General features: G+C 49.8%; 1 protein-coding gene and 1 long non-coding RNA gene across 12 annotated transcripts; one reads left to right on the top strand and one right to left on the bottom strand.

The window, feature by feature from the left end:
• Positions 1 to 997: 997 nt before the first annotated feature.
• SH3GLB2 (SH3 domain containing GRB2 like, endophilin B2) lies at positions 998 to 24,125 on the bottom strand. Of its 10 annotated transcripts, XM_015878960.2 has the most exons (13): positions 23,840 to 24,125; positions 16,422 to 16,563; positions 15,964 to 16,092; positions 14,680 to 14,813; positions 14,107 to 14,199; positions 12,583 to 12,594; positions 10,520 to 10,582; positions 6,196 to 6,219; positions 4,473 to 4,562; positions 4,165 to 4,265; positions 3,737 to 3,751; positions 3,008 to 3,272; positions 998 to 2,404 (listed from the first exon to the last, which is right to left on the bottom strand). In XM_015878960.2, the coding sequence occupies exons 1-13, from the start codon at positions 23,900 to 23,902 to the stop codon at positions 2,297 to 2,299; spliced, it is 1,239 nt and encodes a 412-aa protein (XP_015734446.1). In that variant the 5' UTR covers positions 23,903 to 24,125; the 3' UTR covers positions 998 to 2,296. The 10 variants fall into 10 exon arrangements, with proteins under 10 accessions (XP_015734446.1, XP_015734449.1, XP_015734452.1 ...); XM_015878963.2 differs by lacking the exon at positions 6,196 to 6,219 and having other exon boundaries at positions 23,840 to 23,997; XM_015878966.2 differs by lacking the exon at positions 10,520 to 10,582 and having other exon boundaries at positions 23,840 to 23,996.
• Positions 10,580 to 23,833, top strand: LOC107321753. 2 transcript variants are annotated; one of them, XR_004309125.1, is made up of 5 exons: positions 10,580 to 12,328; positions 13,741 to 14,276; positions 18,837 to 18,941; positions 20,913 to 21,822; positions 22,761 to 23,833. It is a non-coding gene; the product is annotated as an uncharacterized LOC107321753 (long non-coding RNA). The 2 variants fall into 2 exon arrangements; XR_004309124.1 differs by having other exon boundaries at positions 10,580 to 11,110; positions 12,166 to 14,276.
• Positions 24,126 to 25,455: the final 1,330 nt, after the last annotated feature.

Consider the following 25,455-nt stretch of genomic DNA (forward strand, 5'->3'; position numbering starts at 1 on the left):
TGTGACAGCAAGGTGAGCTGTGGCTTGAGTGACACTGCAGGTACCATGATGAAGAGGTGACACCAAAGGTCGATTCCTTTGGCTTTCCCACCCCCTTCTGTCTCTTCCTGGCGCTATATCGGGAGCCTGTTGGTTTTAAACTCCTACAGAATGATTCCTCTGCTGGGTTGCCCCATTCACAGGTTCGCAGGAGTTCCAGTTAGGACTTGGAGTTGGTTACAGCGATGTTCCATCACACTGTTGTCTGTCTCAAGCTGATCAACAAACTCTTTCAGGTTCTGAGGCTCAACACGTGATGGAGACAGAAAGAGGTGAGTGTTTATTGCATAAAATAATCCCTGCAATTCAGGCTTCTTTAAGGCAAGAAATCAAATTGAAATGTAGTTGTGAGCCACCAACTACTTGGGAAAGCCCGACGCTACTTCTGAGCCTTTCCTAATGACAAAGCAGTGCTGGTGCTGGGCAGGTTCCTTCTGCCTCTCTGAGGTGCATTTTGTGCATCATCAAGTGTTGTTTCTGTAGTGCACCACAGGGAGGAATAACAGGGATGGAGCTGGACTTGGGAATAGGTATCTGCAGTGAAGCTGTATCGCTGCAATTGTAAAACTCAAACAGTGTAAGCTGATTACCCATTAACTTTGTTAACTGTAGAGAAACGGCTATTGCTACATTACAGAGCACTGTAAGGGCTGCTTCTCCCAGGAGTTCCTTCTATCCAAGCTGGAAATTAAGGATGAGGCTTTGGGGTTTTAGATTAGAGCAGAGGTAGTTTCCATAACAACAAAAAGGGTTGTTAGATGCCCAATAACCTTCCCAGTCTCTCATCAGCTGAAGTCATTCTGCTGCCTTGTTTGTGTTTAGGAGCTTTGTTTTGCTTTTACACCCAGCTTCTGAGACCAGGATGGCACAGCTCCTGCCTGACCTGCATCCCTCCCCTCCCTACAAGCTGCAGTAACACCAGAGCAGCCCTGAGCCCACAGCAGACACTGAGGCTGGAGGTCAGGCAGTTTGTTTATTGGCAAATAAGTGCTGAAAACCACGAGCCCTACATACACAGGTGCTCAGTGCCCTGTTACATTAGAGTGGTCACAATGCCATTGGGGAAAGTGCAAAAGATAGATAATAAACAAGCAAAGTTCTGACATACCGAGGGGAAGGCAGTGAACAGAAAGCCTGGTGCAGGTGAATTTCAATCCAGCTTAAGTGGAAAACCAGTTACACAGCAACAGCAGTCCTTCAATTGAGCTCTAGCTAAAAAGAGCATTATAGGGTTAAAATGCAAACACACCTTAACACTCCCTTTGGAACCCAGCACATGTACCAGGGCAGCCTGAGCTGTTGGATGTGTGTGCAGCCAGGAACGGCTCTTTGGAGATAACAGCATGTGGGACTGCTCCTTACTGTACTGGGATGCACCAAGTCTGCTCACTGCTGAGATGGGAGGGAAGGTGTTGGTTACATCAGTCATCTGGGGTGAAAGTAAAGTCAGGCTAAAACATGCCTGGAACAGACGCTGAAAGAAAAGCCAGGACAATTAACACAGGGAGCAAAGCTTGTAGGAAGGCTTGTAAACTCTTTGCAGTCCGAGTAGTTTGTTGATAGGAAATGCAAGCAAGATGCATGGTCCCTTTGCACTGAGGTTTGATTTCTGACATACAGGCCCTGCGTTACCAGGTTGGTCTTCAGAGACATTCCAGCTTCAGAGGACAGTACTAATGGCAGCCATCAGGCACCGCTGTAGTAAGCACAGCTCTTAGAAAGCCTCGTGTTCCTGCTCTCCCTGTTGGATTTAACTGGCTCTTAATTCTTAAACGCAGCTTCCTTAAGAGCTAACCTATGTGAGAGGCTTTGTGTGGGACACTTTCCCACAGTGCTGTGGTTTGACTCAGGTTTTTCTACTGCTGAAGAACAGAGCGGACAGGAGGGGCAGACAGGCACTAACTGACAGCAAACACAAGGGACGTGTAACTTAAACTCCATGAGCAGCAGCTGAGGGAGACAAATTGCTGACCCTGGGAAAGCCCCGGTGATAAAGAAGACTAGGGCAGGGTAGAAAAAGTAATCAAGGAATCCTGAACCATCGTGACTAACCTCAAAGCAGGCTGCACTGCTATGGATGAATTCTTGGGTGCCGTTGGCCCTTTCCCACAACCTTTTGTTTTCCCCCAATTCCCATATTAGCAATGGAGTGCCAACCCTGAAGAGAGCAATGGGTCTCTGATGAAGAAATCCACGTTAGAAGTGCCAGGAGGTGAGGGGTGCATTCTGTCTGTACATTCTTTTTCCTGGGGGACGTTTAACTTAACAGTTCCAAGTAAGTGACAGGAACTTTCCCTTTCTGGTTCCCTCTTTCCCCTATAAGCCAGTCTGGATCCATGCCTGGCAGGCTGTACACAGTGATCATCTGTGGAGAGAAGACATCATTAGACAGGACCTTCTGCAGACAGAGCCAGGAGTTCAGGCAGATTAAAGAACAGGCTGATTCCTGAAGTTCATTTAGGAGGCAGCTGCGTTTTTCCCCCCTGGAACTATCTGCAGCTCTACCAGGAGCAGTGCTGCCCACTGAAGTCCCTGCTGCATTAAGTCAATTTGGAGAATGAAAAGGCATTTTTGCCTCCTGGGTGTCTTGGTAGCACCATGTCATCCTGTCTGAAGACACAAGTCTCCAATCACCAGAACAGTTTGCAGCTTGCTCAGTTTCCTTTGTTCTCAGCATGATGAGACCACAAGCTGCCTGGGTTTGAGGGTCTCAGTGAACACTGCACATGTTGGGGTGTTTTGTTGGCCAGGTACAACAGGATATTCCAATAGGAAGAAAAAGACTTTATGGCGTGAACGTGGCCATGAGCACCAACTCACTGCAATTCAGTGGATGTCAAGGAAAAGATTCTATCAGTAGTTCTGTACAGAGAGGGTTTAGGGGCAGGAAAAAAACATGACCTTGTTGAGCATGCAACAGAATGGTGGGCAAACAGAGCAAAACTCAGTGTGAAGGGAAGATACGAACCTCATCTGCAAGGAGTGCCAGCTCGGTGCTGTCAGCAGCTTCATAGTCATACAGGACCCTGGCCTTCCGCGTCCCGCTGGTGGGAGGCTTGACTTCATTTGGGTTCAGGACACTCTCTGCCACAGTATTGGGCACCCCAACAATGGTGGGGACAACTGGGATAGTAGGCACAGCTGGGAGAGTGGCGGCAGCCACAGCTGGAGGAGAGGCAGCAGCCGGGGGTGGAGACGTGGATTCTGCATTCCCTACAAACGTGCCTGAAAATCTGACGTAGGAGAGAAGAGCAGAGTTGGGTAAGGATCTATTGGGAGGAACCAAGGAACAGCTCTTCCCTTCAGTGGACACAGTGCAGAGCTGATGCTGCAGAGTTCCACTAACAGCTGGCACGTACCCGTGGTGCCCTTAAAGCAGGGAAGTGCACTTGGTGCTCAGGCTGCACAGCAGGTAAATACAGCATAGCAAGTAAATACAGCATAGCAGTCCTGCTAAAGGACTGGCAGCAAACTTAATGAGTATGAGCATAGCACTAGAGACAGTGCAACTTTGGGGGCTCTTTACAGGGATGGCAATGAAGCCAGGTCTTGTTTACCTATAGATTTCCCCTTCTGCAGTAGGGGAGTGCAGCTCTGGGCCTTGCTGGCCTTGGTAGTGAGCCTGCAAAGACTCCGTGGTTTGGCTGAGGTGTAGAGCAGAGCTCTTAGAACTGGTCCTGTGTGATGTTTTACTTACATTTCTCCTTTGGAGCTGCAAGCATGGAAAAGAATGAAACAGGAATAGTGAGTGATCAGACAGAGACCCCTCCTGGGTCAGCACAACAGGTAAGAGAAGAGCCCTGACTGCAGCATGGAGCTGGTTACTGCTGCAGCTGAGCACACCCAGGCTTGTTGCTGGGCAACAGGAATTTGTCTCCCGTGTCATTTAACTCATTTAGAGGAACATTCAGACTCCGGACCATCGTGTTTTGAGATGAACGTATAAATCTCAGATGAATCTAATGGTAAAGCCCGCTCTAGATACGGTAGCATTCATCGCCATTCTGTAAACTCAGAAGCTCTGTCAGAGCTTGGAGGGGGCTGTTAAGCTTCTGTTGAAGAGGAGGGAGGCCTGAACTGGCATTGAGAAACCCTCAGGGAAGCAAGAACTGTTTCTTGTCTCACCTGCCCAGCTGCTTCTGCAGGTCCAGCATGTACTGATAGCACTGAGCGTAGTAGTTGGTCTGAGACTCCACAAACTCATGGAGACAGCGAAGATGATTCACCTGGATGGAGAAGGACAAGAAACCAGGCTGAGTTTGGTTACCTGGGCACTTCCCACAGCTGCCACCTGACCCTGAGGGCAGCAGATGTGTGTAGGACAGTATTTACGTGGTTGACTTGGACCATCATCCCCTTGGCAGCCTTCTACAAAGGATCCAAGAGCCTCTAAAACGCATCAGCCCCCACCCCAGCTACCAAGGAAGACTCACGTGTGTGCTGCTGATCCCCTCCAGCAACAGCCGTGTCACCTCTGCCTGCCGATCAAATTCGGTCTGAGTGAGCCGCAGCTCGTGCTCTGCCTGCAAAACAGGATGGGGTGTTCAACACAGCAAAGGCAAGGAGCCCTGTGCTGCTTCTTCAAGGGAAGCCAATACCCAACTCCTCCTCTAACCGCCTCCAAGTCCCATTTTGGCACTAAGATGAGTGAAGTGATGAGTGCACCCATGACACTGAATGTCAGGCACAGGACACCCCAGGTTGGAATCCCAGCAGCCTCTGGCTGTATTTCAACTTGATTCCTGCTTAATCATACACTGAGTCACTGCAGCTGATGGCACGACAGCTCAAGACTGATACATCAAGCCTGGACACTCCTAAATTAGAACCTGAGGTAGGTGGGAAGCCAGTGCTGTGCTACCAGCCATCCTTATCAGCCATCCTATGGGGCTCTGCTGCCTGCTCTCCCCCCCCCTCCCAGCACCACAGGGTGACATACAGGCTTATTTGTCCTCCATGCATCGTTCCTTAGCATAAAGGAGGATGTGCCAGTTGTACTGCTGTATGAATAGGCTGGAAGGAATAAATGCTTTGAGTGTCTTTTTAATCAGATTTGCCTATTTTAAGCCACAAATGATCTATTTTCTTGCATCCTCTGTATAAAAGGGATTATTTAAAGAAGAGGGGGACCATACCGGGAAAATCTCAGCACAAAACCTTATCAGACACCAAGATTTTTTGCTTCAGTTTGCTGAGCACAGACTTCAGTATCTGAAACTTGTGACCGACAACAGCAACGCTTCAGTCCATCCAATCAGGACTACATGAGCAGAGCCCTGCGTGCCTGGATCTGAATGCTGCCAGCTCGTTTGTTTAAGGGACTGAAGAAGAAATTAAAGTAAAAACAGCCTGTCTGCTCTCACGATGCATTTAGAGTAAGGCAGCAATGGGATGCTATCATGCACAGCATGCAGGGATGTGCCGTTCTGTCCCGTTGCAGTTCAGGCTGCCATCTGATTGGGGGTATCTGACAAAAGGCAACAGGAAGGTGCCTCCGGAAGCCCTGTGCCATGATGGAGCTCCACACTGAGTTCACCCTGGTCTTTAGTCCACCAGCAGCCCATCCGTCTTCATAAATGAGTTACAAACCCAGATCTGGGACTTGGCCCCATGGATCCCTCAGTAGGTAAAGCGCAGCTCACCAGTCTGAGCTCCACGACAGGCTCCATTCCTCCCACCCTGCCCTCCTGACAGCCACCCCTCCATCAGCAGGGGCTGCTCACAAGGAGACCCTGTGTCCCCATCCAGCTCTGCTCAGAGCTCCTGCTTGCTGCCCAGAACAAGCAGGCGATGGGCTGCTGGCTGCTAACACAGGGCACATACAGAACTGGAGCAGAGCTGCACTGTGTCACATCCACTCTGCTTCTGTGACACCCTTGCAGGGCTCTCCCAGATGCTCGTAATCACAAGCAGGCCTGGTTTGCCTGGGAAGCCCTTCACATTAAGCACAGCCAGCTGGCCCAGGGGTGGCTTCTTCCCAGGCTGCTGTCAGAATTGCACTGAGCAGCACAGCCACAGCACTGGGAGCAGGGCTGGTGGCTCTGGCACTGGTTTTCCCTTATGCACATGGGTGGAGAGGAGCCTGCAGCCCCCCCAGCATTGAACACCACCAGCACACCCGAAAAGGTTGGAGCCCCATTTCAGCTGGGTACTTACTTTTTCCACCTCGTCGCTCCAAAGCTGTGGGGACCACAGAGCAACAGGAAAGGAGATCAGTGTTGGAGACGTCGAGAGGCGCTCGGCATTAACACCAATGGGCAAGGACGCTCCGTGGACGCAGCAGGCCAGCTCCAGGGACAAGCCAGCCCTTCACCCAGCAGCAGCTGCCAGCCCTGTGCCCCTTCCCTCCCTCCTGCATTCCTGAGCTCGGTTTCACAATGGGAAAGCAAGTCTGTGCCACCACAGCCAACACTCCAGCTCTGCTCCCTGCCAGCCTTTCTAAGATAATTGCATTTAATGAGCTCCAGGAGAAAGAGATTAAGCAGCAGAGTCCTCTGCAGAGCATGGGTTACTTTGCTGAAGGCTGCTGAACATGGTGTTGAAGGACAGTCCTTCTTTTAGGAGTGCTGTGAGATGGGTGAGCTGCTCGAGACCACAAATAGGGCCTGGGAACTGCTGTGAGCTCAGCAATCCTCAGCCACTGGTCTAGAGAGCTCAGGTTAATGGGTTCAGAATCCAGGCAGCCTCCAGCTACCAGTGGTCATGTTCAGCTATGGGAAGAAGGGAGCAATGGCTGCATGCTGCCCTCAAACATTAAGCTACTCCTTCCCACTCTCCTCCCTGGGTGCTTTCCTTAGCCCTGCAGGTGAGAGCAGGCAGCTCCTCAGCCAGATGTACCCAGAAGTCTCCCATCTCTTTTCAGTGTCCCCCACAGGGGCACATTTGGGCAGCACAACACTGACAGCTGCTCGCTGGGATCTGGCTCCAGGACAAGAAACAATCGACAGAAGTCATGCACAGCGATGGGGAAGGGAGAAATGAGGTAGAAAAACACATTGATCCTTCCCAGAGGTCCTTGGCCTGGCCTTTCCTCAGCAGACAACTGGTCCTGAGCTCTGGCAACACAAAGAGATGCCACTAAAGCTCCCTGGAAGCCCAGCAGCCTGCCAGCAACACCCCCATCCATAGGGCTGGAGGAGATGGCCTCACCCCTGCTGCCTTTGCAGACCAGGTAAATTCAGCACAGGTGGGATGCTGGAGTGTGAGGATAACACCCTCTGTTTGGGTCCAGGATCTCCCAGCTGAGCTCTGCTGCAGTTCATTTACCAGGAACTGCCCTCTGGGAGCCCAGGTGCACAGATAGACCCATCAGCAAAGTAAGGAGCACCAGTGCTGCCATGGAGGAGGAATGGCTGGAGCAGGAAGCTGTTGATCCTGCTTTGGTTTCTGCTGGTTGACCTGTTGTCCTGCTCCTGTTTCATGGTGAGTAGCCTGGCTGGCACCTCTTCCTTGTTTGGGCATTTATTATGGTCAGTCCTTGTACTGCAGGCTGTCCCTGGTGCAGCACTCAGTGCAGTGAGGCCAGGTGCTTTCTCTGTCCTTCAGATGGATGTTTTATTACTCTGAGTCACACTGTGACTCAGGTGAGGCCTGGGCAGTTCCAGCCATGCACAGGGACAAGAAGCCCCTGCCCTTCCTCAGTCTAAGAGCTCCCACTCCAGAACAGTGATGGAGGGAATGTCTTTGAAGGCAGCTGAGAAGCAGGTCCTGGCCTGAAGTGCTGCTCTGGTGTGAGGCTTCCAGAGCTTACTACTAGGCTTACTAGAGGGCAGCAGGGGAAGCTTTTGGCCACAGGTCTTTCTACTTAGATAGCATGGGCATTACTAAAGACAATTCAGACCCAACTGATCCTTGTAGCACCCGCTGAACTTTCATTTCTTTTTTGTCAGGCTGGATGCTCTCCAGCTCTGACCTTAAGGTGCTTTGGGGCAGTCTGGCTCTGCCCAGATCTACCACACATCATGCAGTTTTAGCCAGAAACACTCCAGATTGCTCAGGGAGCAAAAGAGATGGCCATGATCTGTGCTTGTCTTTCTCCACCCCAGCTCAAGCCAGAGGAATCCTCTTCAGGTACTCAATATGTTTTTCTTGGAATCATTCGTAGGAATACACAGCATGGCAAGTGGCAGGGTCTGAGGGAAAGGGATATACCTTCTTACACACAAACAAAAGGTCAGTGTGGGAGAGAGGAGAAATTGCTCCTCGGCTTCCAACTTAAATAAAACTGGGCTGAGATAAGGGACTTGTATCCAGCTGAATGAAGTTCCAGCTAAGCCCTCCTGTTGCAGAAGGGGAAAATCAAAGCACCAGGTTATCAACCTCTCCCCAGCAACAATGTGAGTTTAGAATCCAAATTAGAGTTCAGCTGTCCCTGCTGAAGTCATCTGGCCCAGGGAAGAGCTGACCTGTTTACTCACCTGCAAGATGAAATTGTTACCTGGGCATAAGCAATCCCTCCCTCCAGAAGAGAACAGGTTAAAAGCAAGGTTAACAGCAACAACTGCTCTACAACCTGTGTGTACTGACAGAGAAGTGGTACAAAGGACTTTGGCTTGGGAAAAAGCAAGCAACAGTATGAAATGCTCCTACACCACTGCAATGTCTGACTCCTTGGAATGAATGCTGGGATTAGAGTGTATTGCAGAGCAGTCCTGCCTGCACTGAGCTGGGGAGCAGTCGAGGCTTAGTCTGTGTTTTACTGGTTAGAGAATCCAATTGCTGTTTGAAGTCACCCTGCTAGTGCAGGCTGGATGCAAGATGGCATTCAGCCACCAGCTGCAAACTCTGAAAGAGGCATTTTGGAAGCCATTGTTGGCTAAGCTGGGGTGTCTGCCACTTGTGCAACCATCAAACATGATGAAAGTTGGTGCCAATTGCTTATCTAGAGCAAGCATGAACTAGAGCCCTGCTCTGAGCTGCCTGCCCCTTGTCATTTCTGCTGTCAGAGCCTCCTTAGCAGAGCTGTGAACAGGGATCACTGATCTAGGCAGAGATGTGAGAGGGTGGACACCTATGGTTAGCAAAAACCCAAATTCATTTCCCCTGTTGTGTTACCTTACTCTGCATTTGATCTCATAGCAGCTTTGCAGTATAGCAAACAAACCAGCTTGCAGTTAGATGATGACTAGACACATCTGACTGAGCATCTGGGCACTCTGCACGATGCTAATGCATGTTTTGCAAATGCTTTTCTGGTCTGCTTTAGAAAGCTTCAAGGGATGATCAGGATATGCTGATCTAGCCAGAGCTATTCAGAGGCAAGGAAAACCCAGTTTATCTTCTGATTCTCCTGGAGTTCAGTTTTAGTCCATTACTGCAGTATCTGCACTGTCCTCGAACAGACCTTTCCAGCAGAGAAGCAGCAGGCTGATGCTAGTTGTGTGCTAGGAGAGCTGGAAACTGAGCAATTGCTGCAGCATCTCCAGTATCAGCTTCTTCCCAGGAAGCCTCATCACCCAGCCAGTTACCTGTTGAAATAATGTTCTAGTTTTGTGCAAAGCTATTTCTGATCCCAGCATCTCTCTCCAAGAAGGTCAGGACATCCCCCTGGGAACTAACACTGATGCTATCAGCCCAGACATACCTGTTTCTCCAAATGGGATGGGTTCCCCATTAACCAAATCAGACTTGCTACCGTGAGGGTTTTGGTTTGCTAGTAGGCTGGGCCTACTGCATTTTTGTAGATCATCCTCCCCAGCCCTTTCCGTCCCAGGTTATTCTATTAACAGGCATCAGTGTTGTTCTGAACTCTACTTAGGAAGCAAGATGATCAGTTTTCAACATTTTAACGAGAAATGTGACATTGTGCAATGGGGAGCCATAAACACAGCACAGAAAGTCAATTGCTTGACCACAACCACTCAGTGCAACACAGTAGAGATACAACAGGCTATAAATCCACCCCAGCGTGTGCCTGCTCAATAGCCACCAACAGCAGACAGCAGGAGGGTAGGCAATAAGTTGAAGATAAAAAGAATTGACCTGTATTTGCAGAATAGACAAGCCTGTACTGTCAGTCTTCTAGGTTACTGGCACCTTGGGTGGCAGACTCTTCCACCTTTGCTTTTCTTGACTGGCCAGAAAGCCTCCAAGCACCAAAACGACAGGTCAGCTATCAATCATGCAGTGTTGTCTTTATAAGGTTGGGACCATCCCAAAAGGGTAACCATTGAGGGTTTATTTCCTTTCAGTTGCTCTACTAGCTAGCAATAAAAACACTGTCAGAAGATTCCCATTGCAAATGTGGAAACAGACAGGGAGAGAAACTGGAAAGCAAACCAAGCAGCAAAAGTGTCAGGTCCTGATAACGCACTCCCAGAAGGGTGATCTGCATCCTTACAATTGAGTCAGAGGAACTCCAGGCATCCCATGTCACATTAAAATGTTGAAAACAGCAGAGCACTAGGTCTGAGATAACGTTAGGTAGAGAGAGGGGCAGGAAGAGGTTGGAGGGGCAACATCTATGAGGAAGCAATCTTACCGCTGATGCGCTGGCGGAGAGAACGTAATTACGAGGTCTAGTCTCCTGAAAGTCAGGCACAGCCTAATAGGGGGAATAGAGTTTCATGTACAAGTCATGTAGAAGAGTTGACAGGAGTCAGCTGGGCTACAGTTAGAACAGGGGGCTGCTGTTGTTTCCCTTCTGTGCTGGGAACTTAGTTCAAATTCCCACGATTGCAGGAAGGAAATCTCCCAACAGATTGGGCAGTGATGCTTGGAAACTGCCCCCAGGTGGAAGTTGGGTTTATGCAAGAGGAAGAGGACAGGCTCATGCAGACACATCTGGTACTTGAACTGTAGATATTTCTGCTCCTATAAACTCCCTGTACTTAGAGCTGTTAGTTCATATACCAGCCAGTTGGAGAGCAGATGAGACAGCACAGTCCTGAACATGATTCCCATTGCCTTACAGCCATGATGTTGCCCATCTCATGTTGGCTCTTTCCAGTGGACAGGACCTTCTTTTCCCTTGTTTCTCATCTATAGTCCTAGAAATGTGAGGGCCTCATCATTGAAGAGGACATGACTACTAGCATCACAACATACTTTCCATAATGTCTTTTAAGAACAGGTAAATGTCTCTCCTTACTTTTACCAAGCCTCTCAGCATGTTTCCACCTAACAGGCTCAGATCTGTTTTCAGTGAGGTGCATGGCATGACCAAACAAGATCTAGCCCAATGCTTTGCTGCCATCAAAGCCAACGTGTAAGTTTTCAGCCCAGAAGTCAGAAATTCTCCAAGCCACCTTTTCAACAGCTAAGCCCCCCTGGGACACGAAGACTTAGCACTCCAGAGGCTTTCCTTGTTGGGAATGCAAGGGAAACAGTCCATCTTCACACACAGTGAGGGCTCATTAGCCATCATGGAACAATCATCTTTTCAGTTAAGAAAAGATTAGGTCTCTTCCTAGAATGGCCTCTATTTGTAATGTCACCCAGAGGTGAGCCAACCTGCTAGCCTACCTTGGGGCCATCACAGCAGTGCTATGGATAAGGCCCAGCCCTGGTCACCCCTTATTGTGCCACAGGCTGGAGTACAAGGTGGGCATACATATCAGCTGTAACCCTGTTGCGTTTCTAATCCTCTCAGGCCCCACATTTCCTCTCCCAGGTTAATCTCTTTGCAGCTCACCCAGACCTACTTATACCAACTGACCCGATTAGCTGGGAGCTGCAGCAGCCCAGAGCAGCCTGCTGGGATGAGTGACGGGTGTATGGAAGAGCATTCAGACAGTCCCAGCAAGAAGAGGTTTTTCAACCATTGAGGAGTTTTGGGGATGGCAGAAGGAAGCAACTGGGAGGAGTGATTCATATTTTAAGTCAAACTTGAGGATAAGGAAGAAAAATGCACAATGCAATCTGAGGCTAGCATTGTAACTAAGCTTGACTCCTCTGTGGGGAGAGGAGATGTTCCCAGGAACAGATTTGATTCTTTTTTTGGTCTTAAAATCAAAAGCAATTTAAGAAATCTCTCCTCCCTTTTCCTGTTTCTCCACTGAATCCCAAAACTAGCCACAGCACATGGGATGAAGGAGGCAAGCTACTCTTGCACTCCCGTGCATGGGCAAATTGTAGTTGCAAGCAGTGGTGAAAAGAAACACCTCCCTCCCCTTCCCCTTCTTACAGTGGAGAGAAAGGGCAGAGCCCTGGAGCCTGAAGGCCAGAACAGCACCACAACCAGATCAACTTGCCTGTCATTGTCTCTGGACTTGCCTCCCTTCCAGGAGAGGGACTCACCACTCAGATGACCTCCTCCTGCCTGGAGCCAGAGGAGCCTGAGAGCAACCAGGTGAGTCCCTGCTTCCTTCATGCACTGCTTGCAAGCAGTGTCCTGTGTGCCTGCTCTAGAGGAGCTACAGGCAGCTGACAAATGCTCCCATCCTTTGGGACAGCTTTCCCTGGCAACCACAGCCCTGACCAGTACGTGCTCCAGGGCCACTACTGATGGGACAAGGGAGTTATGAATTGTCATTGAAAATGGGAAAGAGACAATGAGAGGTATTAAAGAAAAATCACAGCACTGTTAGCACAGTCAATACTCACATCTCCCTCACACTGAGCAAATTACAAAGAAACAAAACAAAAAAGGTTAGTAAACAAAACAGCATCAACAGGAAGGACAAAGCACAACGTCTGAGGGAAATGCACAAGCCCAGGAACCCCATACAGCAGCTTAAGGGACTGGGCAGCAGCATACTTGGAGGGTCAGTCACAAGACAAAAGCTGTGGGAACACAAGTTTTGCACTACAAAGGAGAACAGCAGCAAGAGAGAGGTGAGCTGGGGAAGGTGCAGTACTTAAGGCCAGCTTGAACATAGAGATGTGGCACAGGATTCCAGGCACATTATAGGAAGCACTGGTCTAATCATGAGTTAACTTGCCTGATGCTGAAGCAGCAGTTCACCCTTCCATGCCTTGTGCCTTGTCCCCTGATAGTTAGTAAAGGACCTTGAGGCCTGAGGCCAGGGACCTCACCCTCAAGCTAAGCTGGGTGCCCACAACAGCAGCTGAGGTTGCTCTTCTGTTGTGGTGATCTGTTCCATAGAAGCAGAGCTATTAAAGGCTCTGGAGAGCCTTAGAGTGGCTCTGCATCCTGTCTGGAGAGCATCAGCACTGCAGCTCCAGGGGGAGACCAGGTTTCTCTTCTCTAGCTACAGGAAATCCCCATTCAAGGGTCTTTCTACAATTGAGAGACCTTGGGATCACTTCATGTTGGAAGCAAGGTAAAAAGGAAGAGAGTAGAAAGGGAGGAAGCATACAAGTTCTCTAAATTCCTAATCTGATTTAAGCCTAAGATAAAGCAGTAGTCACAGCTTCCACTAGCAAGTCCTCATGTCAACAGTACAAGATGGCAATTTGCCTCAACAGGGTCCTCCAGGGATCCCATCTCTGCCCAGCTGCATTCTCTCTGCCTCCTGTTACCTGGTCTCTGCCCAGACAACAGCCCTGAGCTGACAGCTCTCAGCCTCAGAGAACTCTGCAGTCCTTATTCCACATCCCCATTTTTCAGGCCTGTGGGACACTGGCTTAGCAGCTCCCTTCTGCACTGTCCTGGGAGCTTCATGTTTACCAGCCATGAATTCTCCAAAGACCAAACAGGCCAAATCATAACTAGTCTGAAATCCTGGGACTCCTTCAGAGCCCCAGCACTCTTTCCTGTTGTACACCTTCCAGCTCAGCTCTCTCTTTGCTTGCTTTCAGGTCCCCAGGGAGATTTAGCAAGTCCTCAGAAGATGTGGCCTTTTAGTTACCAACACAAATCACCCAGCTACAACCTGAACTGCCAGGAACCACTGTCAGTCAGAAGACAGGAGCATGGCTTAAGTGTGAGTTTCCAGCCTCTGGCAGCTCAGAACTATTTCTTTCAATAACTTTCCCATGGAAGGGTATCTGAGGAACAGACACATTGTGCCTGCTCACAGTTCCCTTCCATACCAGATGAGAAACCCTCCCGCTTATGCCTGCCAGAGTAGGGCAGCCTGACTTATGTCCAGAGATCTTTTGGAACTGCTCATGTGGGTCAAACCTTGTGGCCAGAAGGACAGAGGGAATGAGGGAAAAAGTTACCGCTGCTTTTGCTTCTGCAGCTTTGGCTTTCTTCAACCGTGCTTTGCAGGCATCCAGATCCAGGCGGCGGTTCTGCAGGATCCTCCTCTCTTTCTGGAAGAGACAGAAAAGGGGAAAGGAGCAGGCTGATTAGGAGCTGCTGGGAAGGGAAAGGACCAATGTATCACGAGGTAATCAAGCCTATTTTCTTATCAAAAAGTGCGTGTGAGAAACAAGCAGTTGCTGTGTTCATCTTACTAGCAAGAGTTTTGTGCCTGCCTCTTAGGGATACTGTTAGGCTAACTTTCTGGAAAGAGAGGAGCCTATGGGCTTGTGGCACCCACTAAGCTGTAGGGGTCAAGAAAGGACTCACCTCCCTCATGCAGATCAAATAACAGTCCTTCCCTGTGGCAATGGGAGCCCTAAGGAGATCTAGGATGGGTATTCCCCCTTCCTTGTGTTCTCCAAGGGGAGAGATGTGAGGTCTTCTTACAGAGAAGGAGAATGCATTTTTCCAGCACTACGTCCCCGTTCCCCTGCCCTCCTTGTCTCTGGTGAGGTGATGAGCTTCCCCTTCCCTACTACCATACTTACAGATATGGTTCTCCAGTCCCCTTCCAGGAAGTTGCGCAGTGGTGTCAGGAAGTTGATGGAGGCAGAGTGGATGAAGTCCCGTTCTGCTGCACCTAAGCGCCTTTGAGTCTCTCCAACTTTTATCAAGGTCTTCCCTGCAACAATGGGAGCCTTCAACTCCAGTAGAAACCAATGAACATTGCAATGGCCTAAGCCAGGCTCCAGTGTTGGGGAACAGAAGGGACAGTGTACCATGCCTGGACAAGGTGACCATGCCCATACCACAGCTGCTTTAGTCCTAGCTTCAGTCTGCCTTTAACTTCTGACCTCCTCCCAGCCACTCCCAATGCGGCTTTGATCTTATCTATCTGCTGAGGCACTTATTCCCTTGATGTTCTTTTACTGCTACACCTGATTGGGCAGTACAATCTTTGTCTTATACACAGAGGCACAGGAACAGAGCAGCAAACTAAAAGCACCAGAGCAGAAAAAATGAGTTGATTAGGATCCAGTTGAGGCACTGCTGGCTATAGATGCAGTTACAGCTGTTCTGCCTGTAATAGGGTTTGCTATTGAATAATTATTGATCTGGGGAGCCATAACAAAGCTCATAGCAGACAGCAAGGACAGCTGGAAGTTAAGGCTGTGCTTCTGTGCAGGTCTGCTGCTTGAAGGAGCCCTAGAGAGGGGGAACCAATATGATTTAGGAACAGAAAGATGAGCTGTATGATCAGGAAGGGGCCCGTTAAGGCTTGTAGCCAAACACTGACCTTCCCAAATATGTTATACTGTTCTCTTGCTGAAAGAGATAAGATTTTATTAACACCCTCCCTTGCAGGACACACTCAATGGAAAAATTCTCAGATTGAACAAAGCTAAGGCCATTCAGTGCAACTCCTTGTTCAGGTTAATTCAGAAAGTCATGGAAACAGCATTGAACAGCTTCTGTCTCCTGCAACTAGTTCTACTGGCTACCATGGATCGGTACGTCTTTGTTCCCTCTCTAGCTCTGTCAGGCTTGAGGACTGTATAAGGGATAGGGAGAACCCTGTCTCCTTTCCCCATCAACAGAGGATGTTTTGCTGCAGAGTAGGGCTGCCTTTCTCCTCCTGGTGGGCTGTTTGCTGCTGCAGTAGAGCAGACTCTCCTCTTGTAATAGTGCTGATAAATTAATAGGCAGGATGCCATGGGTGCAGCAGGCCACCCTGCCTTAAGAGGCATGCTGTGGAAGTCTTAACCAGAACAGCAGTGGGGCTACCCTCTAAGGAAGCAATGGATTTACTGGGCTTATGCAGGCTGACTTACCATAAGGTGTCCCTGGCCCAAAGTCATTAGCTGCCTCTGTCATGTACTGTGCCAGCAGCTCCCCATTGGTGACCCGGGAAGGTACCTTCCGGTCAAGTTTCTCATAGAGAAATTCTTCTACTCTGGCACCTGAAATGAGTAAGTCACCAGTGGTTACAGGATGGAAGATGGAGAGACCCCTGGAACTGTCATTCATGGTGGCCAACCCACACAGTCCTCAGTCGTGCATTGGACAGCAAACACCAGCTCAGGGAGAAGGTGCTCCCACCCTTCCAGCCACCTCCCAGTGCTCAGGAGCACTACTTCTAACTACAAAGGGGATGAAGGACAGGTCCTACAAAGACACACTTCTTCTAGCTCCAACAAACCCATTGGAACAAAGCTTTCTGCCAAAGGGCACGTCCTAACACTGAGGTGCAAGTGTCATTTGTCCTTCAAGCATTAGAAGCTGGACTTACTAGGGTTTGGCTGTAGCAGAACCTCAGTCTGGCGTAAGATCTTCTCAGTCCAGTTCTTAGTTGAGTCTGCCCTGGCCAGAAGGTTTTCAAAATGGGCGTCTAATTCAGTCTTCTCAGCCTGGCCCAACTTCTCTTCTGTAAACTGCAGGATAGAGACAGTCATTAGAAGGTCAGCTCTACTGAAGCAAAACTGTGATATGCTACAGTGCTGTTAAGAGCCACTGAAGGCCACGAAGCCTTCAAAGCACCATTCTTTGTTACCAGGCATCTTTCAGGGGAAGAGAGCACTTTTTTTTTAACCCAAGAGTAGAACAAACATTGAGCTAAAAATAGAGCCCGTGTTTGAGAGGTGTGCCAGAATAAGTGACTTTTATAAAGGAAAATAGTCTGGTACTTTCTGAGAGAACAACCTATTCTCTCTCTTCCCAATCCCATGCTTCATTTGACCCATTGAATCTGTGCAATTTCCCATTTTTAAGCATAATTTCCTGCTGTTGATGGAATCAGCATCTTGTTAGATCACATAAGTAGACTCTCGTGCTACTTAGGATCCTGTTGAGGCTCCACTTGTCCTTTCAGCCCTTGTTGCTGGTTCCTGGTGCCACTGTTCAGTTATCAGGATGTGGTACTGTGTAACACCTGGCACAGTCAGGTGCCAAGGGATTAAAGCCTGGCCAAAACTCTCAGGTGAAATACAGCTCCTGTCTAATTGCTGCTTGTAACTTCTTCCCATACCTCAAGCTCAGTTCTAGATGGCTAATAACTCACTTCATGGGGTTCTGCTCTGATGTCCCCTGACCCTCCTGATTGCCTTTCTGGCAATCTCTGCTCCCATAGCATTGGATGAAGAGCTGCCCTACAGCCCCAGCTGCATACACAGGACAATGTTGGGAACAAGGTCAGAAAAAGCAAGCCCAGGACCAGCATGTGAGGCAAGCAAACAAGCACTTAGGAGCCCTGAAATCAGCCATGTGCAAATATTGCTAGATGTCCAAGATAGGTAAGTCCTGCAGGTATGTTTGCACAGTGACCTGCTTGGGTAACATTCAAGCTAGAGCCAGCAAACTTTTGTTAGACATCAGTAGTGAAGGAAGCTGAACTGCAAGGATGGCTCCATTGCCTCCTGCAGCCTGGTGAGGATAGAGGAGTCTCACCCAGGCATTGCTTCATTGGTCTCTTTCTCAGCACCAGTAGCCTCTGGTTACCAGTGTTTATTTTCAGCTCATTCTTGCCATAGCCCTGTGGCTACTGCTGGACATGGCTAGAAGCTGATTCAAGGTGAGAGGGTGTTTGTATTGCTTTGTATTCAACTTCTGTCTCTGGGGGACACACATGGCTATCAGACATGCGTGAGCAGCTGAAGCTTTTCCTCTGTCACTGTTGGGAGCTCGGGGCTGTTTTCAGACTCTGCCAGGCAGGGCTGAGTCACTGCCATGCAGCAAACTGGGACTTCCCAGGTACTTGGCACCAATAGTGGAGTCATCTGTTTAAGAGCTTTCTTAAACAAGCCAAGTCTCTCTGATGCAAGCATAACAGTCTCCCTTGCCCCCCTTTCCCAGACGGCTTTTTGAGAACTCATCTCTTTCAAGCCCAGCTCTCCTTCCTGCAGTTCAGACACATCCTGCAACAGCATCTGCCCTGGAGATGTCAAACCTAACCCTGATTCCTCTTCAGCTGATGTCAGCCTGCTTCTCACAGCACTGCTGCAGAGTCAGATCACTGCTGAAGCCCTCCACGGTGCTATAGCCAGGCTCTTGAATCAGTTCAGCCCTGGAGAGCTTTGCTATACTCACAAGCAGCAGCTCCAAGCATCACTGTATTTCACTGTTTTCTGCAGTCTACCTTTTCTCCCGGTGCACTGGAAATATGGATCACAGCATTTGGCCAAGGAGCAGCCAGGATTCATAGTCATTCTGTTCTTATCTCACATTAAATACTATAGCTCTTTGTCTTGCACAAGGGTTGAGGACACATCATGGTCACTGCAAGCCTAGGCTATGCCAGAAGGGGAGGATGGGCAGGAATCTGAGTCACAGCCTGCAGCTCCAAAGGGTCAGGCCAGAAAATTTATCATTCAGGCTTTGTTTCAGGGTTAAAAAACAGGGCATAAATGTTATGAAGTGGGTGCAAGAGCATGGGAGGCTGCAGCTCACATGCAGTGAGGCTGTTATTTCACTTCCATCTTATCCCCTTCGTGCCTCCCTCACCCTTGCCTCAAAGTTGGCTATGCTGCAAGGTTCAAACTTGGGCAGAGCCTCAGGGTACTGGGTCCACATTGCTGTGGGTTGCTGCAGGTGCCTCTTTCCTCCCCCACAGCACACTTTTATCTCCTCATCTGCACAAAGTCTGACAACCCTGGAACTGCGTAGGAAGTTGTTGATTCAGCTCATTTCTTTCCCTACTATGACTTTTCAGGTGGAACTGAGAACTCACAGCATTGCCGGGTGCAGGGACCACCTCTTTACGCAGCAACTTGCAGCAAGATCAGATGAAAGCAACAACCAGCAAAGGAGATTAGAGGTAAGTTACACTGCCTTATCCTGTGAGCTGCTTCTCTCATGCCTGGTGCAAGTGGAGATCTGAGCTTTCAGGTGGCAACAGGTCTCAGCTGCTGATCCCCTTAACCTGGCTGCCCAAGTCAGTGTTGCCAGGGAAAAGCAGGGTAGAAAAAAAGCAGTTTGTGGAATCTGGTTGCTCAAGTGATTCAAGCGAAACTCCCCCATACTCTCTCCACACAAAGGATTTTTGTTGCTAGGAATTTGTTTTCATAACACTTAGAAAAAATTTGATTGCATTTTTCCTTCCCGCCGGACAGATATAAGACTCTGCTGTGAGATGCTGGTGAACAGACAGGCTCACCATACAGTCACAGCTCTTAACTGTGAAAAGGCAGACTGCAAATATTTTGGATCTTGCTGCTCCGAATACATCAGAACGGTACAAATGGGAGCCTTATTTGGTTGTACTAAAGTTGCCCTAAGGGCTTGGTGCAGAGCCTGTGCAATTGCAGTTGCCTGCAAAGAACCTTAAAATCCTCAGAAAGAGAACTATTCCCACTTGTTTTGTAGAACCTGATGGCTGGAGAAACAGCCCTGCCCTGAACCAACTTCAGGATCCACATCCTGGGATCAGGTGATGGTGCTTTGAGGCTCCCTGGTTTTGCTGTAAATGAGACATTCTTGCAGCTGACCCAGTTGAGCACCAGTTCTGTTTTTGTGCAGGGAAGCTGATGAAGTGATTAATAATGCAGGGCAGCCTTTTGCTGAGTGCCACTCTCACTCTCCAGGAAGAAGAGAGTCATGCTGCATTCCAGGGCATCAATAATTCAGCCAAAGGTTGGGTTTCCTCTGGGAGGCTTGGCTGGCCAGCAGGAATGCTAGATGCATTACCAGAGACCAAGTGGACACACAAGCTGGCAGACCAGGAGAGCAACACTTGGGCAACAGGCAAAGATTACAAAAAGCAGAGCTGAATTGTACTGCAGTTAGGGCAGCTGCATTCACAGCTCAGGGAAAACTGCTCTTTCCCTATGAGAGCAGTTAAAGACACTGCTGGGAGTTCAGGAGAGCGAGCAAGCAGAGCTGGGCTGGATGTGTCCCTCTGCACTACAGCTGTGCCTGCAGCCTAGCTACTTACAGCCACCAAGGTTAGGCTTTAAAATAGCACATGCATTGTTTTCTTTGCTGAAAGCATTAGCACCTCCCTTTCCTTAAAGCCAAAGGGAATAAACCCCACTGCTGCCACATCTGTTTCACCCAGTGCAGCCTGACTGACTGGTGTCTTCCAGGCTTGTGCAATTTCCCCATACATCTCCCATTCAGCAGGCCCAGGCTGGTATGCTGCTGGCTGTCAGGGTGGCTGCAGACCCCTTGCAGAGCATCTAGTGGCAGAATTTAGGCCTTTGTCCTGCTTGCAGGGTCACCAGCTTTCAGACAAACATTACTTATGAGCCATCATTATAGGGTGATTGGATTCCACCTTAGGTCATAAGGATCGAACCAGAGCCAGGAGTCTTAAACTAGGAATCGTCTGCTGCATCTGCCAGTGTATTTGGGCCACTGGATTTTCTGAAGCATCTTAACAGTTTCTTAATGCCCTGGGTATTGTAATATTTGCACTTCTGGTGATCAGAGATGGCTGAACATGAGCCTACCTCCCATCCCATACAGAGCTGCATTAGGAAAGAAGCCTTTGCCACTCAGTCAGCATCTAAATGTTACCTGGATCTCAACTGCTTTGGACTATGTAGAGAGTGTTTGGTCACTGGGAGTCAGAAAAGCCAGGCTGTGGGCCAAGTAAAACTGTGCTAGAGGACAGAGGAAGCCATTAACAGGACAGCTTTGTTAACTTAGGAGCAAAGCAGAGAGGAAAGGATGCAATCCTTCCCTTGTGCATTAACTGATGTGTTTCTAAGGGAAATATGCTCTGTCTTGTGCCTCTTGCCTTCAGAACCCTCTCCTTAAACCACCTCCTGTACTCTTGTTTTTTAAGGTATCCAGTAGCCAAGGCATTATCTCCATTAAGGTCAGAAAGCAGAGGGGAAAAGTCTACTTTATCACTAGAGCTCAGGGAGATGGTAGAGTCCATCTTTCTCCAGGAGCTTTAAGATGGAACAAGTCAAGATACAGCTGCTAGTGGTAACTTCAGCCAGCACCCACTGACTTTCCATCAGAACTGATAGAAGACAGACACCTACAATTATATCCAGACATCCCTCAGAAAATCTGGTTTGCAGCCTGTCTAGAGCAGAGACATCCAGTGTGTCACCTTCAGAAGAACTGATGCTAACTCCTACAGGGAGGCCAGAACTGCCTCCTCTGAGGAGGTTTGGGCCCATTTAATGGTAACTGGAAGATGCAGCTGACCAAAAAATAAAGTCTTATTCTCCTTCAATGAAGGTAAGAATGATTTGTGCGAGGGCTGTCCTGCAGATGCCAGAGCTGTTAGGGATGTAACTGCAACCCTTGGAGGATGCTGTGACTGTATCCTTAGAGGATAGTGGTGACTGTTGAAACAAGTGTCAGTATAGTAAATCCTCATCTGGGATTCTGAATCCTAGAAAAGCTCTTAATCCATGCAGTCGTACAAGCCTGGGAGTTTATTTCCCACTCTCGTGGCATCAGGGCTTACAACTACCTTTTTTCCTATGCTTTAGCTTGTAGCTGCTTTGTTTTTTATGAAGCATTTTCTGAGAGCATAAGAGATGCCATAAAGCCCACAGGACACTGCCTTGTGGGGGTGTACACAGCCTATTAACATGGTTACTGCATACACAGCTATGGAGAAATACTGTACAGCTCCTTCCCCATGGCTGTGTCTGCTCCTGTTACTCCCAGGAGAGGGGAGTCCAGCAAGGAACCTGATTCTCCTCTGGCAGGAGACTGACTACGTGGTGCCTGAGGTAAGAAAAGCCATGTAAAGGTGGCAGTGGTTTGCTGATGTCTTCTGTCATGACCCAGGTTAAGCCTAGGCCACAAATCCTCCCTGCCCTTCAGCCAGCACCTACCTCATGTTGTATCTGCCCATGTTCTGCCTCCTTTTCCCCCCTCACTTCTGAGTGATCGGCAGTGCTACAGCCCTTTTTTCTTTCAGTAAGGTAAACTGTCATGTGCTGGCCAGACACCCCAGCCAGACAGCAATAGCTAATGCTGTCTGAGTGGCACAGCACATAATGGCCACTCCATTTATCTCCCAGTTGCTGCAGTTCCAGTAAAGCAGCATTTTGTTAAACGCCTGGAGCCGGGGAAAGCATTCAGAGCTCCAGAAAACAGAGCTTATTTGGTCCTCTGGAAGATCTGCTGTGCTGAAGTGGCTGCTACAAACCCAATCTTCACCACCAACATCAGACCTTATCTGCTATTGCTGGCTCTTGGTAGTGACAGAGCACTACTCACCCGTGCAGGACGAGGACTCTTTGAAACACCTGCTTGCTGTTCACAAGTACCAGTGACCATTTTGTTTCAAGCAATTACTACTGCAACTACTCACATTAATATTCATATACAAGATGATGTGCAGTAGGTGTAGCGAGCAGAAGCCACTACTTATAAACGCCTCCTTGCTCTAGAATTGGTGTGCAGACACTGTTCCCATGCCTGTCTCCTTCCTACGCCTTGAAGCTGAAAAACCACTTATCAGGGACTTACAATACATCTTCTAAACATGCGATTTCTTTACAGTATTTCTTCCTTTCTTCTGCTATCAAGGTCATTTGCATGAGAACAGCATCTTTAAACCTTCCATCTGCTCCTTGTTTTGCACCTGTAGTTAATATTTATTTATTTTTTTCATAACATATGACTCATTGGCAAGATGACAAGAGATGGTATCTGTTTACAGGAGACCAGTTCCTAAAAGAGCCAGGATTATTCCACTGCAGATTTGGAACGAGACAGCACTGCTCTGGTTGTTTCTCAACCCCCACAGCATGGGTAGAACAAGAAGCCCAGTCCTAGAATCACCAGCAGGAGTTCAGCACTGGGTCAGGACGCCAACCAGCTCTGATTTACCTCTCTCCTCTCCCACCTGCCCAGGGGCAGTCTCCCAGTTGTGCCTGAGGAGCAGGCAGGCTCAGCAGCCACCTCTCACCACCTGCTGCACACTTTGTTCATCACAGGTAGCCAAGCTTCTTCAGTCTGTGGTTTTGGGACATCACTGCATCCTGGGCAGGCTCCTGATACCTAAAGGATCTAAAGGATGATCTAAAGGTTGATCTAAAGGATGCTTTGATGCCACTTTAGACCAGTGAGACATTGCCTGCTCGGTCTCAGCAGCTCCTTCCCATCTCCGACAGCTGTTTTGTCGAGTCCTGGCAGCTTCTGCAGCCTGACCTCGTGGGTGACTGAATCACCACCATGAAACACCACTTCCACCCCACCTGCCTGACAGCAGGGCACAGCCCCCCAGCAGGCCGGCTCACTAGGTGCAGTTAACAGCTGTCTACGAGGTTTTAAAACAGCTTAAGGACAACAACCACAACGCAACCAGCATTCACTCCTTTCCCTTGCCCTGGTCCCTGCTGCAGCCAGAAGCATCCCTGGTGCTATCGCCCCATTATGGAGCACTGCCGGCCCAGGAACATGGCAGCAGCAGGGCTCAGCTCTGCTCTTGCTCCACGTTACCCAGCACTGCTCGCTGCAGATGCCAGCCTTAAATCTCTTTTCTACCTCCAAGAAAGCTGCAGAAAAACCAAACACAGCAACAAAAAAACACCCTCAGCGCTTAAAACTAATGCTTTAGCAAACAGATCCTGGGCGGGATGCTGTGTGCCCTGAAGCAGAGATAAGAATGGGGAAGCCGACTGCAGGGGGAACAGCGCATCGCTGGGTGCTTCCCCTCGGACCAGGGGACTCCCCGGCCCCCAGGGCTGCCCCCCCCCGGTTCAGTGCTATGGTGACTCGCTCCATCCCGCAGCCCACCTGCATGGCCCGGGAGAAGAAGACTCCCGCATCCGACGCCAGCTTCTTCACGTTGAAGTCCATGGCTCCCAGCGCTGCCGCATCCACCTCCGCCGCCGCCCCCGCTGTCACCGCGGCCGCCGCTCGGATCCTTATAGCTCCGATCGATGCTTTCCCCGAGCGGCCCCGCGGCCTCTTAAAAGGGCCGTGCCTCGCAGCCGGGGCCCTGCGGCTCCCAGCCAGCCGTGCGGGATGCGTGCTACCCAGCACACAGAGCCGTGCGGTAGCGCTGCCCCGCAGGCTGTGCCGGTGTGCGGGGCCGGGCTGCAGGTGGAGCAGCGGGGCTGACCCGGGGAGGCGCGGCCCCTTTAAGGGGGCGGTGCCCGCGGTGGGAGCTGTCAGCCGGCGCCCAATGGCAGCTCGCACCGCTCAACCGCACTCGGCACCGCAACCTGCACCCGGATTGGTTCGCCGAAGGGACGATCGCCGCTGTGATTGGTTAGGAGTGCGGAGGGGCGGGGCTTCGGCCTTCGTTCAGGGTAGGCTGCGGTGCGGGGGAAGGAGACGCTGCCCTTCCGCGGCCATGGCGAGAGGAGCCGGCATTGGGGCGGGCTGCGAGCGGGGTGCGGTGAGTGCGGGCAGCACGGCAACAGTGTGCGGGTGTGGGGTCGGAGATGGGAACATCAGCGAGTAGAAGCGGCCACAGAGATGGGGGATGTGCTGGGTGCGGGGACACGAGGGATGCACGGGGTGTCATGGAGCTGCGGGAGAGATGTGGGGCCAAAGGGGTGAGTGTGAGCCAGGTCACTGAGCGCACAGAGGGGTGTAAGGGTATATGGGGTGTATGGGGTATGTGTGTGTGTGTATGGGGTTATGGGGGTCTAAGGATGCAAACAGCTCTGTAGGGCCTCAGTGTGCTGATATAGGGCATCCCATAGGGAGCATCGTGCTGGGGTGGCCAATGTTGCAGGGCAGTGCTCGAGGTGTAAATGACTCTGTGTCCTTTTAGGGCCAGCGTTACCTCATTCTGAAGGACAAGGATGTGCAATGGCTGTGCTGCACTGCCCAGATGGAGGACTTTCTGTGTGTGCCACTCAGGTGCAGTAACCTGCAGGCTGAGCAGTGTCCCCCAGATTCCTTGCACTTATCTTTGTTCTGCTCTAACCAAACTGTTACGTTTAACCTTGTTCTGTGAGCTCCCACTTGCACTCTGGTCCCTTGAGATTGTTGCCAAATGTGGCTCCTTAACGGGGCTGTGAGGTGCAAGGATGCTGTGAGTGATGTGGTCAGGTAGATGCAGGGTTATCACTTGGCTTTAGAACACAGGATGGGTTTCGTTGTTGGTGTGTAATGGTAACTCTGTAATGGTTAAAGGATACTTCTCTGGTTTCAGTACCTATTTCTTTTGTAGCTCTGTCCTTGACATGAAGCAGGGCCCTGCTTCCAGCTTCCAGCACAGCCAGGCTCTGTTAAACTCAGGTTGCTTTGAAGCCTCCTGGGAGAAACAGCCTTTGCTTAATGGCTCTTTACAAGTGACAGAATTGAGGGCAAGGAGATTTTTTCCTAATAAAGGTGCATATGTGGTTATTTGGAATCATTATGTTATTTATATATGGTTTTGGTTTTGTTTTATATGG

This window comes from Coturnix japonica, chromosome 17 (genome assembly GCF_001577835.2).
Source record: "Coturnix japonica isolate 7356 chromosome 17, Coturnix japonica 2.1, whole genome shotgun sequence".
NCBI lineage: Eukaryota > Metazoa > Chordata > Aves > Galliformes > Phasianidae > Coturnix > Coturnix japonica.